General features: G+C 39.7%; 4 protein-coding genes across 6 annotated transcripts in view; 3 read left to right on the forward strand and 1 right to left on the reverse strand.

The window, feature by feature from the left end:
* The first annotated feature begins 867 nt into the window (after positions 1-867).
* Positions 868-2264, forward strand: zgc:112052 (protein C19orf12 homolog). The gene is made up of 3 exons (XM_059336081.1): positions 868-998; positions 1422-1582; positions 1658-2264. The coding sequence occupies exons 2-3, from the start codon at positions 1423-1425 to the stop codon at positions 1921-1923; spliced, it is 426 nt and encodes a 141-aa protein (XP_059192064.1). The 5' UTR covers positions 868-998; position 1422; the 3' UTR covers positions 1924-2264.
* Positions 2265-3411: 1147 nt separating this feature from the next.
* On the reverse strand, positions 3412-5669 carry LOC131973941 (cytochrome b-c1 complex subunit Rieske, mitochondrial-like). The gene is made up of 2 exons (XM_059336080.1): positions 5450-5669; positions 3412-4116 (listed from the first exon to the last, which is right to left on the reverse strand). The coding sequence occupies exons 1-2, from the start codon at positions 5559-5561 to the stop codon at positions 3509-3511; spliced, it is 720 nt and encodes a 239-aa protein (XP_059192063.1). The 5' UTR covers positions 5562-5669; the 3' UTR covers positions 3412-3508.
* Positions 5670-5921: 252 nt separating this feature from the next.
* rxylt1 (ribitol xylosyltransferase 1) lies at positions 5922-11530 on the forward strand. The gene is made up of 6 exons (XM_059336191.1): positions 5922-6134; positions 6294-6482; positions 7397-7499; positions 7645-7959; positions 8463-8633; positions 10535-11530. Exons 1-6 carry the CDS (start codon positions 5987-5989, stop codon positions 10935-10937), a joined length of 1329 nt encoding a protein of 442 aa, XP_059192174.1. The 5' UTR covers positions 5922-5986; the 3' UTR covers positions 10938-11530.
* A 1681-nt stretch (positions 11531-13211) lies between these two features.
* Positions 13212-13982, forward strand: part of srgap1a (SLIT-ROBO Rho GTPase activating protein 1a) — a 96328-nt gene continuing 95557 nt past the window's right edge. For all 3 annotated transcript variants that reach the window (XM_059334541.1, XM_059334542.1, XM_059334543.1), the window contains exon 1: positions 13212-13803. In XM_059334541.1, coding sequence (XP_059190524.1) covers positions 13740-13803 — 64 coding nt within the window. In that variant the 5' untranslated portion in view covers positions 13212-13739. The remainder of the gene's footprint in view (positions 13804-13982) is intronic.

Here is a 13982-nt window from a genome sequence, read left to right on the forward strand (position 1 = left end):
ATAACCAGTACCATTGTCAAATAAATGCAGTGGTGTAAAAAGCACACCATTTCGATCTGAAATGTAATAGGGTAGAAGTATATAGTAGCATAATATAGAATCACAAAGAACAAGCTGCATCTCAAAATTGACTCTAACCTCCAGTCTAATTTCATAATTTTATTTTGAAGACAGCTCTTTCTGGTTTCCGTTTTCCATCTATATGACGCTAACTTGACGCAGCTGCTCATCTGTGTCTCCCGGTGTACTCTGGGTAAATGTGGATGATTGCACAGATGTAAACAGTCGAAATCCTGGCTGCTGCACTAACACAGAGCAACACCGAGACAAACAACCACTGACAGAGATGTCTTTTAGAAATGCAGCCGCAGGTTTCCTCCTCGCCATATGACAAGGTGGATCTGCGTGTAGCTGCACGGATATTGTAGTTACATATCATATTTAAACACACACGTATAATATAATAACCCACATAGCTATCAGGAGATAATATCTGCCCCGGATAGGTCAGCTTGGATAAACAAGTTTGCTTTCAGGGAATTAATATAATCCACCTATGGTCCCAACCCCCTTCTTGTCAGTCGCTCATTGGCTGTTTTTGTTGCCTTTATTGTCTGTCGGAAATATCAGATGTAAATGCTATGACCGTAATGGCAAATTCTACACTTTGAATTAAGAGTCCCTGAAAACATCAAATAATTCATAATGTACCTCTTACATTTGTTATGGGACCCATAAATCTCTTAATTTGTCCATTATTTTGTAAATGCACTTAAATGTATTTTAATCTTATGTGCCCGTTGGTTGTTTTCGGACCAGTTTTCCGCATTAGTCGAATGTCGTGAATGCAGCACAGTTGTTGTTCCCATCAGGCATTGCGGCCATAGTCATGCAGTGCAAGCTCAGAAATCAAGAGCAACCGGCTTAGAATAGAGTTGATATTACAATTAAAAAAATTAGACCAACAAATATCAATGAGGATTTCATAACACAGTAAGGTATGGTCATGATGTCGATTATGTTTATTGCAGGCGGCTCGTATTTTTGCTTTTAAAGGTAAAAGATAGACATGGTAAATGCTACACTGTGAAACGTTAACCTTTGCTTCGTGATGCTTCCTGATGCAATCACACCTGTCATCACACTATGCCTACTGTAATACAAGTTATCTGTACATGATTGCATTAAAAAAAAAAAAACATTGTTAAGGCCATTGTTGGGCCATGATTAGTCTTAGTTAGATTAGTAGTCTTAGTAGTTTAAAAAAAAGAATACACAACCAGCATCAAATACTTATCTTTTAACTGTTTTGTCTGACATTCTTTTCCAGATTTTTAATTCAGTGCTTATTTTTAGTTTGTTAAATATTTAACCAGTATAATTTCTGTAATGTGTCTTAAAATGATCCTTCTGATCCACAGTATGTGTCATCGAATTAATGATGTCATGAAGCTGTGTTGTGAGTTATCTGCCAATCAGCAAATCCAGACCACAGTGAAAAGCTCGGGGAAGGGGGCAGCAGCAGCTGGGGGACTGGCCTTTGCTGGAGGGTTAGTTGGAGGCCCTCTCGGTATTGCAATGGGTAAGAAAAACAGTTCCTCTAACTTGTATAGAAATATGTACAATATCACAAGTTTAAAACCCTGTCCCCCTGCAGGCGGTGCTGTCGGAGGCCTCCTGGGCTGCTGGTTGACCAGTGGACAGTTCAAACCGCTGCCTCAGATCATCATGGAGCTCAGTCCTCAGCAGCAGCAGAAGCTTTATGGTGACCTCATGGCCATCCTGGGGGACATTCAGTGGACAGACGTGGCTCAGCTAACTGCTCTAGTGGCGGGCAACACCACCCTGAAGCATCAGCTCACAGTCGCCCTACTCGGGTATATAACCAAGGAGCTGCAGGCGGAGGTGCACTATGTGGACTAGTGTAACCTGATTTGGGGATTGAGTCCTTGAAAAGAACTGTTTTTATGAAGCTGAAAGACTCATTAACAAATGTGAAAATTGTAAAATTGCACAGACATCATCACAGTCGTCCTTGTTACATGTTACACCAGATAATAAGGTTGTAACACTGGATTTATTTATCTCATCTGTTGAGGGAAGTATTTATTAATTAGGCCTATAGTGGCACTCATAATCATGGTTCAGCTACACTGATTTTAATATTTAAATACAAAGCATGATGCACTGAATGAGCGCCAACTGTACAGTGTGAAATATTTTGATTTGATTGTAATTTATTAAGTGAAAGCAATCGCAATTCACCAGCATCTGTGCACTGTATTTATTTTAATTATTTCATAAATAATATTTCACTGGCTCATACAGTTTTACTTGGCACACTGTATTTGTCAGGATTGAATCCATATGTGATTGCAGTGTAAAACAATAGTGCTGTGTCTTACTTGACAGTTCACATTCTTTGCTGCTGTAATTACAGGTACAAAATGATTACTGGTATTTAATTAATTAAAAGGAAAAGGTGATTAAAACAGGCCATCTACATGTTCAATCACAACTAAGCAAGAAATGTGTTGATTTTTTTTTTAGATTGCAAATGTGCCTTTTAGATTATCCTATTATATTAATCCAGATAATTTTCCTTAGTGCTTCAATAGGTCAGGGTCCTAACAATGACACAGATAACAACCGGCACCTGAAAAAAGGGTAGAAAAATCAATGCTTCTCTTCAATCTACTCGAACTGAAAACTTTAACCCTTGCTTTTATTGTTTCTTAGAGATATATTATCCATACTCAATTTGTTTTAGATCTAGTTTTATTCACCTGTTGTGGCTGTAGATTTGTTCTGCCCTTTATTTGTCTCCTGTTTTTAGAATTTCCTTCTCTAAAATTTTTTCAGTTTTATTTTGCTGTTTTTCTGTGAAGCACACAATTTCATGTTGCATATTTACGGAAACCCAAGAGGCAAGTTAGAAAAAAACAAACTGGTGATCCATATTTTTTAAATTGTTTTCTCTGTTTACAACAGGTGGAAAATATTTTTTTTTTTACCAGTGAAACAGGTGGGTCTGCCTGTTTTGCCAGGATAATTTTTCTAAGTTACTTTTTCTTCTCACTTGAGCCTGATAACCAAATACAAAAAAATCACCTGCCCCCATTTTTATTCCCACCCGTTTTTACAGGTGAAAAAAATGTGACATAAGAAAATGTTCCTGGCAAAACCTTTCTCACCTGTTCTTCAGTCATTAACACAGGAGACAATTTAGATTTCCTCTCTTGGCTTCCGTACTTATTATCTGTAAATATTAAATACTAAAAGTAGTGTGGAATAAGAAAAAATGATTTACTAATCCCTATATAAAAATTACAATGAATCAAAAACTTCAATCTAAATGACACAGGAGAATGAAAGAATAAACTCACTTCTTACATCTGAAAAGACAATAACTCAGAGAATATGTCTTTATTTGTAAATACATGTTTTGTCACCCTTAGCTCTCACATAGAGCCATTTTATACATATTACAGAGACAGAGTTCCAGTGTTTATCCCACCACAACCATGTCATCTTGGAATTCATAGTAGGGAACCTCCAGGTTCAGAGGAGCGGGTCCCTTTCTTATTCTTCCTGAAGCATCATAGTGTGAGCCGTGGCAAGGGCAGTAGTAGCCTCCGTAGTCTCCGGCGTTGGCGATGGGCACACAACCCAGATGGGTGCACACACCAAGGACGATGACCCAGCTGGGGTTAACCACTCTATCTTTGTCGTGCTGGGGGTCACGCAGCTCCGCGATATTCACAGCCTCCTCTGCAGCGATTTCCTTCTCTGTGCGGTGACGGACAAACAGGGGCTTTCCTCTCCACTTGAATGTCATGTTTTTGCCTTCAGGGATGTCGCCGAGCTTGATCTCGATCTTTGATAAGGCCAGGACGTCTGCTGATGCACTCATTGAGGAGACAAACTGGGAGACCACGGTCTTGGCTGAATAGATACCAACCACAGTGGACACTCCAGTGACGAGGTACGAGAATGACTTTCTTCCCTCACCGCTTTCTTTGGAGGACTTGTTGGCGTCGGTAACCTCCTGGCGACGGTAATCTGTGAAGTCGGGAATCTTGATATCTGTGTGGGCAAGACGGATCGCCCCAGGAGCTGGAAATGACACATAAGATGTAGATTTTAATGACATGAGCAAGAGATAAGCAGATGGATTGGAAACTATTGAGTAGCTTGCAAAAATATTGAAAAGTAATGCACATCTCTGCCACACTCCTTCTATTCAAGGCCAAATAAATAGTAGATCTAAAAAAGTTTAAAAATACAGACTAAATGGTGACCTTGGAAATTGGACAACTTCAGTTTAAACATGGTAAACATGAACAAAAATAATCTAATTTTAGATAGTACGGATACTGATTATTATACTTAATCCATAAACACCAGAGAAACAATCATTAAAAGCATAATAATAAATGATTTCAGTGTTTTTCTGATACGCCATGAAGCACATCAAATCATGACCAGTTGTAGAAATCCTTTTTCAGTATATTGACTACATCTAGTAGTCCAAAACCCAAAGATATTCAGGTTGTTTACACTGAAAACCAGCAAATATTCAGCAAGAACCATCGTCGATCATCTAACTGTATAGTAGACAAATTATTATACTTAAAACCTGAAATTTATAACCATCAAGAACTATTCAAGCATTTTATTCTACACTATACCTAGTTGTACATGTAACTTAACCAATTAACCAACTCTTTGACATTTCACCTGCATTGTCATGTCAGCAAAACAAATGTACATAGAGGATCAGACACATTAAAATGTATGTCATAGCAGAAACTGGTGGGCAGTGGTGTAAACATGTGTGTATTGAGCTGTTTATATCTCACTAATTGATATTTATATCCCCAGATGGGAATGCTCCTCTCCTGGTCCACTCTACACTCACCGCATCACTACTGGCTAATGGTGGCGCTCTACTCTGTTGATCTGCCCTGTACAACAACATCTATTGCACATCTGTCCGTCCTGGGAGATGGATCCCTCCTCTGTCGCTCTCCCTGAGGTTTCTTCTTCTTTTTCCCCTGTTTTTTTAAAGAGTTTTTCCCTGGCCGCTGTGAGGGTCTAAGGACAGAGGATGTCGTACCATGTACAGTCTGTAAAGCCCTTTGAGGCAAATCTGTGATTTGTGATTTTGGGCTATATAAATAAAATTGACTTGACTTGTTGACCCTCTCTGTCAGTTTCCAGCTGGCAGTTGTAACACCTTAGCTATCCCTGCTAGCCACAGAAAGATGTTAGTTTGCAGACAAGGACGGTGAGAAACAAAAATACAGCAACTTGATACGTTGTCAAACATGTTAACTAACCACTAAAAAAAATCAGTATGTTAACTTTATGGTTACAAGACGCAGTTCAATACCACTAACGACTCTGGCTAACGTTCAGTAACGACATGCCGATCGGTCGGTCTTACCAGCAGCGGACATCGAGTCCTTGGCTCCGGGGGAAACCAGGCTTTTAACTGAGAGTTTTGCCGCCTGCAAGTACGGGGCAAGAGCCCCGGGACGAGGGGCTAAGGACATCATCTTTGCCCTAAAATAAGAAATCTCAACCCCGAAGCTGGGGACACGACCTTGCGTGATCAAATCTTACGTGTTCCTCTGTGCTCTGCCTTACCAGAAACACACTCCGCCTCTACAACGTTCCGCATTACGGAGAGGTGTCCAAAGCGTCCCTATCCCTTTCTGCTCTATATTAACTTTTAGTTTTACACTTTTTAATATTCTTAGAATTTTGCTTTATATGTTTAATGTTGCTATATGGTGACAGTTTGATATAAAATAGTAGAAAACATACTTAAATTTAAAATAGTGGCTAATTTAGTACAGGCTTTCTAGGTGAGCTGTACTCAGGGGTCCTCGTGATGTAAACAAGGGTCCTGTCCTCACAAAAAAATGGAGAGGAGCTAACGCTACACAATGGTAACCTGAGAGAAAAAAAGGAAATAAAAATGAAAATACCAAAAAGAAAACTATTCCTTTTAATTATTTTTGCGTATGTGGCGTTTTCACTCTATGCTGCATACAATGTCTTCTTCAGCACCAAAGTTATGTCCCGTGTTCACAGGGTGGTGAAGAAAGAGTCAGGAGCGCTCCCGGGTAATATCACTTAGCATAATTGTTATCTAACCCCTATTGCAAATAAGATGCCTACAATTATCATAAATTGACAATTAGAAACTCGTTTCTTTTAAAAAAAAAAATGGTAAGGAAATGTGTGTCCATGAGCTGAATGGAAATTGTGTGCTGTGTTTGCAGGTGGTGCCAGAGATGGCGGTGCTGCTGCTCCATTTTTAGCAGATGACTGGAATCCGTGGGAGGATGAACAGGTGGACTACAACTCTGCTCTGAGCAAAAAGAGGGAGGCCTTTAAACAGCACCTGGGTAAAATTGACAAGAATAAACCCAAAAGATACAAGGTACAAATCTGGGGGAAAGCTGCCATAGGTGAGTCACGGTAATATGAGATGTCATTAATGTGTCACAGCCTGCGGGCGAAGTGGTGGTTGTGTTTTGGGTGTTGAGACACTGAACTCTGACATTACAGTGTTAACTTGCATTCACTGGTTCAGAACGTTTTTAAAAAATGTTTTTCCTTCTTTTGAATTAGATCAAATCTGAAAATGATGTTTTTCAAGTCGATTTACTTTGGCTTCTGGGTGTTTCCATTCTAAACGATAAACCTTTTTAGCTTTTCATTTCACAAGTAATTGTCATTTATTCATTGTACCATAGGAGAGAATGGTATTCCTCTCTGAAGGTACGGTACAAAAAATACAGAAACTGGGCATTACAACATATAAAATAGACAATACAGTCCAAGAAAAAAAAATCTGAGCATTTCAATTACTTGAAATGAAATGTTGTTGCATTAGAGAGGGATACAACTGTTATGATCCCTGTGAGAAAAATACATAATTTTATTTATCATTTGGCCCTACCCCTTTTCTGGGTCCTTAATTTTTTTACATGCAAATTAACCCATTGACGGCTAAAACTTCCTGTAAAACCTCTGGGCGATTTTAAACTAAGCCCCTAAAACCTGAAGTTTTTCTGTAAATTCAACAGAAGTCTCAACGCTTCTACTAAATAATAGATTTTTCAGCGTCTGTAGCAGATAGAAATGAAATTAGCTTTTACAAATACTACAAAATGACGTAAATGCTTTCCAGGCTTCAATGGGTTAAGGTGAGGCCCAATTGGGCTCAGTAACTACACTGTAAACACCTGATGATACCAGGAGTGTCCACAGAAATAAAGTCTGCTGCTAAAGTCTGACAACAGTACAGTATAACAGCACTGAATATAATGACATTTTAGCTTTGGCAGCAAATTGAATTGAAATCTTCTTTTCCCCTCAGGTCTCTACCTTTGGGAACATATTTTAGAGGGACCCCTCAACCCTACTGATAAAATCGCACAATGGAGAGAGGGAGAGCTGCAGTCAGGAAAGATTGATTTCAGGTAACAATTTAAAGATGGATGCCTTAAAAAAATGTCAAACCCAAGCACGTAGTCTACTTTTGGGACTCTGTGAGTACAACATATCATAATAACCACTTACTAACACAGAACCATCAAACTGACCATCTTGCCTCTCTATGTTTAGTTTCTACACAGGTCCCGCTGTGGTCCAGGGTCATGTCCCTCTGGATATGAACAGCCTGGTTCTGGTTCTGAACGGCCGCGAGCCGCAGAAGGTCTCTTACTCCAAACGGTGGCTGGAGCATGTCCAAGCTCTGGTCCAGTCCCACACAGTGTCACATGTGGCTGTGGTCATGCTGGGCAACGAGCACTGCAACAACGACTTCATCGCCCCTTACTTAAAGAGAAATGGAGGCTTTGTTGACCTGCTGTTTCTCGTGTACGACAGCCCCTGGGTCAACGACAAGGATGTCTTCCAGTGGCCTCTTGGTGTCGCCACGTAAGTCATCTCTTACTAGTCCTACAGTACAGGCCAAAAGTTTGGACACACCCATCTCATTCAATGCGTTTTTCTTTATTTTCATGACTATTTACATTGTAGATTCTCACTGAAGGCATCAAAACTATGAATAAACACATATGGAATTATGTACTTAACAAAAAAGTGTGAAATAACTGAAAACATGTCTTGTATTTTAGATTCCTCAAAGTAGCCACCCTTTGCTTACTAGAATATAAGACATGTTTTCAGTTATTTCACACTTTTTTGTTAAGCACATAATTCCACGTGTTCATTAATAGTTTTGATGAATCTACAATGTAAATAGTCAAGAAAATAAAGGAAAAACATTGAATGAGAAGGTGTGTCCAAACTTTTGGCCTGTACTGTACATGTGTGTATACATCATCAGTGCTCAATGTCAGTACATTAAACTGCAGGATGTCTTGTTGTATCGATACCATTGTCTAACATATTGCTCTGTTTTGCTTGTCTCTGTGCAGTTACAGGCAGTTTCCTATGATCAGGCCTAATGCCCAACTGATTACCTCCAACAGGCCATACCTCTGCAATTTCCTTGGAACTGTTTACAAAAATTCCTCCAGAGAAACTCTAATGCAGGTGCTTAAACAATCTGGTCTGGATAAGGAATGCATCACCACTGCCCGGGAGAAGTAAGTCATTGTTTAGGGTGATATGGAAGATGAGGAGATTCATTTTGTTTTATGATTGTATTACTTTTATTTTGTCTTGTTTTCAACAGACTGATATTGAAAATATTAATTTCAGGAACTCACTGAGAGCTTCATATTGTACATTTTTTATATATATATATTATATATATATTATAAATATTTTTGATTATTTATAAAGAAATGGTCTGTTCACACACTTACTGAGATACCAGACTCGCAGATTCCAAATTATTGTAATTCAAGGTCTTGTATAGTGAAAGTCAAGTAGATTAAATTTCAGGGACTGACATGACATGACATTAGTTTAAATGAGATATCAAAAAGAACTGTGGATTTAGTTACCTACCACTTATACTGGAAATGTGTTGTACTTTGCCTGGAGGGATAATTCTGTTTTTTTTGTATGAGGTACTTAGCCATAGTCAGTGTATTACCTACAGAAGACGGGCAGTTTGGAGAAGCAGGCAGGAGCACTGACACAGCAGCAATGTACTGCTGTGGATGGGCAAAAAATATTTCAGCCACCTAAAAAAAAAACAATAACAGTATAAGTGAAGGCTATATTTAGAATGAATACACTGCTTTGCCTTGCTGCTCTGTTAGTTTATGGAGGGGAAACTTCAAGGCCAGCAGACTCCATTTAAAAACAACATTTTTGCCCCCAGAACTAATGAGTTGCTACTCTGCTGCTACCTCTGGCTGTGAGTTTATTTGCGTTAGTGTATGTGACTTTGGAGTTTTAAAGGAACAATTTGGATTCACCAAAGTCGCACAATAACGCAAACATTAGGCGTGTTTCTCTCTTGTGAGCTGCTATTGGTGTGGCTTGGGAGAGAGGATCCGCCGAAGATTCTCATCTTCACTGGGTAGCGGCTCAGAAAGTACCTGCCTAGGGTAGGTACTTTTCTGAGCCGCTACTAACTAGTTGGTGCCCAAAAGTACTCAAAAAATACTCAGTGGAAACAAGCCGATACTAAGCAATCGTGACAGCAGAAGGCCAGAATCTCCTGTGTTCTGAGGTAAAATGACGCTGCAGCGGCCTCGTCCACAGCAGTGCATTGCTAATCCTCCGTGCGACTACTCCTGAATGCTTCTCCAAACTGGGAGCATCCAGATTACCATCTGCTGTAGCTAATGCACTGACTATGGATAAAAACCACATTCAACCCTACTTCAAAAAAATCTAATCTTTTAATGTGGGCAGTTTGCAGTTTTTACCCATACATTTTAGGGCTGCTGCTGCTCACGCTGAGAGCCATGGTTAATTAACCAGATTTTGTACATATTGTAAATGAGTTCTTTTGAATAAATAAGGGAACCTGGTTGCTATTGGTAGCTACATTTGTATTTATTTTGACATTTTTAAAAAACTTTTTTTGTTTTGATATCGACATCAGGAATTGTCTCATTAGAGCAGTACTGTTAGATAGATAGATATACTTTTTTTATCCCAAGCTGGGAAATTACAGTGTAGCAGCAGCATTACACACAGAGACAATAACAACACAATTAAATAATTAAATAAAAAGAACAACCTAGGCATACTTCAAGCAATAAAATATAAAAATACAATAAAATGTAATGTAAAAATAAAAATAAAGTGTCTAAAGAAGTAGTATGTATTAAGGAGTAGAATTCCAGTGCAGAATAAATATGAATGTGCAATATAAAAATGTTGGTGCTATGAAACAAATAAGGTGCAATGAACAGTGTGCATAAAAAACACAAAGTGCATAACGACGGTATGTAATGAACCAGGCTATTTGTTATTGTACAGTGTGATGGCATGTGGCAGGAAAGACTTTTTGTATCTGTCCCTTTGACAGCGTATAGTTGTATAGTGTATCTTGCATATTCATTGCATTTATTCCTTGCCTCAGGTGGCTCCCTCAGGAAACATCAGACAGTCTGAGACGCTATCAGACAGCTCTGGCCCAGAGCGAGCTCACTCTCTGCCCAGTCGGAATCAACACAGAGTGCTACCGCATCTACGAGGCCTGCTCTTACGGCTCAGTGCCTGTGGTGGAAGACGTACTGACACCTGGGACCTGTGCAGCCGGGCCAAGCTCCCCGCTACGTCTGCTCAAAGCTGCAGGAGCGCCCTTCATCTTCATCAGTGACTGGAAAGAACTGCCGGCCATCTTGGAGAGGGAGCGAGGGATGAGCCAGGAGCAGAGGGTGGACAGGAGGAGGAGGCTGTTGGAGTGGTACGCCAGCTTCCGTCAGCAGATGAAGGAGAGGTTCACTGAGGTCCTCGAGGAGACTTTCTTCAAAAGCGGTTGAAAAACATTTAAAAGATATACAGGGGTAGAAGTTCAATATTAATTTATTTTGTGATTTGTGGACAAATGTGACATACTACTGGTGTTGTGAACCTGATGGCGTTCAGTGTAATATTCCTGTGCGGTTTACTGTAAAACCATTTATTCATGTTGTAAAGCTGCCATAACTAGGCCCCATGACATATGTGTATATTTATCATGGTATTGTTTACAATGGTGGAATGTCCAAACGTTTAGAAATACTGAATGCTAAACTGCCTTTGCATTTTAAAGTCCTTATATTATTTCAACCATGTTTTATATCTGTTTTTATGCACTTACTATTGTGATTTTTAGAAAACACTTAACGTTAGAAGTAGAATGAGATGATAATGTGTTTTTAGGCCTTGTTTGAAAATGGTACTTAGTGCTATTATTTTGTATTGTGAGCGACTTGAAAATAGATGTTGTTTCTGTGGCATGTGTCACTTTTCTGAACAAAACATAAAGAGAGAAATCCTTCTTTGTTCTATTAATTTAAGTGGTGTGCTGCATGTTTATTTTTTAAGATGGTGCAAGACAATAAATTGAAGTGTTGTTCTGAAGAGAAATAAGTGGATGTGTTTGTCCTGGGTTTTTATTTCCCCTGCAGATGGTGCTGTGGACCAGTTAATGTTCAATAGCTACAATGATGTCAGTTGAAATGTAAGGAGGGAAACTTTTAACTTCACAAATCTACACAGGTCAAGTAATACAATGGTGCAAAAGCATGGTACCTTCAAAGTTTGTTAAATTTATACATATACAATGTGTTTACTTTGTATTTTACTACTGTGTTTTTGGGATATTCAATGAATTACTTCTTAAACAATAAAAATATATAATGTATTACCTTCATTAGCTTACTTGTGTATGAGTGTATGGATGTAGCCAGAAAGTATGTCCCCCTGTGTATGTTTAAACTTGACCTCTTATGGACCTGCTACAGCTGTGGGCCCCCCATGGATGGATTATTGAACAGGCCCTGGTGCCCCACTGGCCTTCACCTGCAAAATGTCACTCAAAAGAGACATACTGACCACAAATAAATGCAAAATGACCACAAAGAAACATAAAACAACTGCAAAGAGACATAAAAAAAACCCGCAAAAAAAGGGTCAGAACAACCACAAAGAGACCGTACAGAAAACAATTCCAAAGAGGCACAGCATGACCATGCAAAATTAAAACAGGGACATAAAAAAGATGCATGATGACTACAAAGGGATACAAAACAACAAAAACAGAGACAAAAGCATCACAAGGTATGTGCTTCCTCCTATAGAGGGGGTGGGCCTTTTGCTTGTATATGCCCAGGGGGCCCATTGCCCCATAATTCATCCATGGGGCCCCTTTTATACTGCTGGATATCTGTTTTTGTATATTTGACAAATATATCCTGTGTAAGTGATCTTTTTTTAATAATAATAATTGCAAATGTGTCTAATTTTAGCATGGGCATTTGTTATTGCAAAACTTTGCACTCAATAGCAGTGGCGGTTCTACAAAGGGGCCTACAGGGGCCCCTGCCCCTGTGAAGAAGCCTTTGGCCCCTGCTGTGGCCCCTGTGTCAAATTAATAATAAAATTATCAATTCATAATGATGATCGACGGAACAATTCTGACCTATTTTCTGTTCAAACATCTCATTGTACACAAAAGGAACCCAGAATGTGTACATTGTATAATAGTTTAATTGTGCAATAAAAGCTTGTGTAAATAAAAAAAAGATCATGCTCTGTACTGCACTTTAAAAAAATAAATAATAATAATTGTGCACAAAAATGAGAAATGTCATTGTCGTACAAAAATAACTGTTGTTGGTAAGTCTCATTTCATTTCAATCAATGTATTTGTATCTTCCAAATAGACTTAAATAAGCCAAAATAAAGGTTTTGAATGCTTAAATATCATCTTTGCTGTTTTTTAATGTGCCCCTCTGATTAAACACACGCCACTGCTCAATAGTTTTCCTGAAAAGTAATGCTAAGGGAAAACATTATAAATAGACGCCTTTAGTTACACTGAATGTTATTTTCTGTTTCAACAGCAGACTAATATGTCCAAATAAAAAAAGCCTTGAGATTTGGGAGCAGGAGTGTCAGTCCACTGGTGTCCACTAGCTGTCTGTGAGTGCAGATCCCTCCCTCTCCCTCCTCTCCCTGCCTGGCTCCAGCTGCTGCGTGCTGCAGTCGGCCTGCCCTGTCTGCCTCTGAGCCTGCTGGGAGTTGGGGGGAGAATCCGTCGAGGGAGAGCGAGCAAGAGGGGCAGTGTGTGTGTGTATGTGTGTGTGTGTGCTGGGTCCCAAACTGGAAACCACTACCAAAAAGCACACACGCGCGCAATTCACGTCGACTTTTAAGCCCTCCGGACGGGTTGTCGGCACTACTTTTTACAGGGAGCTGCGAAAACCCGCCACGGAGAGCCTGAAACTTGCGTGAATGTTTTTTCTTCTTCTGTGGTAGCGGCAGTGCTGTTGCGCCGCGCCGCCGACTGCTCTGTTACTTGAGTGGATTCATTGGTTGGAGCAGCATTGCGCATTGGCCCCGCTGTGTATCCACCGCTTATCCAGAGTGGAAAGGAGGGAAAAAATGAAGAACTAAACGTCTTATCGCAGAGTTAAATCCTTTCAAAGTGTCATTTTGTCTCGCGCCTTCTCAGTCCCTCGCGTTCATTTTTTTCTCGTCCTGTGTGGGATGAGTCGGCTGCTGTAGGATCCCGCTTGTTGACAAACAGTTTTTTAACAAGAAGTTTACAACAAGCCTCGGAGACAAGAAGACAGAAAATGTCCACGCCGAGGTTCAAAAAGGATAAAGAAATCATCGCGGATTACGAGAGTCAAGTCAAAGGTAAGGGAGAGTGAATGTTGGGCTGGGAAATGCTTGTTGGAGCCGTTGGGAAACTAATTGGGAGCAGGCTAGTTCACTACCTGCATGAGTCATAGCTAGTGATGTGCCGTGTTAAATACAATAAATGGCAAAATATGACCTCCTATTGGTGTTTAATGCACGGCAAACTATCACACATT

Source organism: Centropristis striata, chromosome 6 (assembly GCF_030273125.1).
Source record: "Centropristis striata isolate RG_2023a ecotype Rhode Island chromosome 6, C.striata_1.0, whole genome shotgun sequence".
Lineage (NCBI taxonomy): Eukaryota > Metazoa > Chordata > Actinopteri > Perciformes > Serranidae > Centropristis > Centropristis striata.

Coding starts and splice junctions, on each gene's coding strand:
- zgc:112052 (XM_059336081.1), top strand. CDS start 1,423: ATGTGTCATCGAATTAATGATGTCATGAAGCTGTGTTGTGAGTTATCT. Junction 1,583..1,657: donor CCCTCTCGGTATTGCAATGG/GTAAGAAAAACA, acceptor GTCCCCCTGCAG/GCGGTGCTGTCGGAGGCCTC.
- LOC131973941 (XM_059336080.1), bottom strand. CDS start 5,561: ATGATGTCCTTAGCCCCTCGTCCCGGGGCTCTTGCCCCGTACTTGCAG. Junction 4,117..5,449: donor GGACTCGATGTCCGCTGCTG/GTAAGACCGACC, acceptor TGTCATTTCCAG/CTCCTGGGGCGATCCGTCTT.
- rxylt1 (XM_059336191.1), top strand. CDS start 5,987: ATGAAAATACCAAAAAGAAAACTATTCCTTTTAATTATTTTTGCGTAT. Junction 6,135..6,293: donor AGAGTCAGGAGCGCTCCCGG/GTAATATCACTT, acceptor CTGTGTTTGCAG/GTGGTGCCAGAGATGGCGGT. Junction 6,483..7,396: donor CTGGGGGAAAGCTGCCATAG/GTGAGTCACGGT, acceptor TTTTCCCCTCAG/GTCTCTACCTTTGGGAACAT.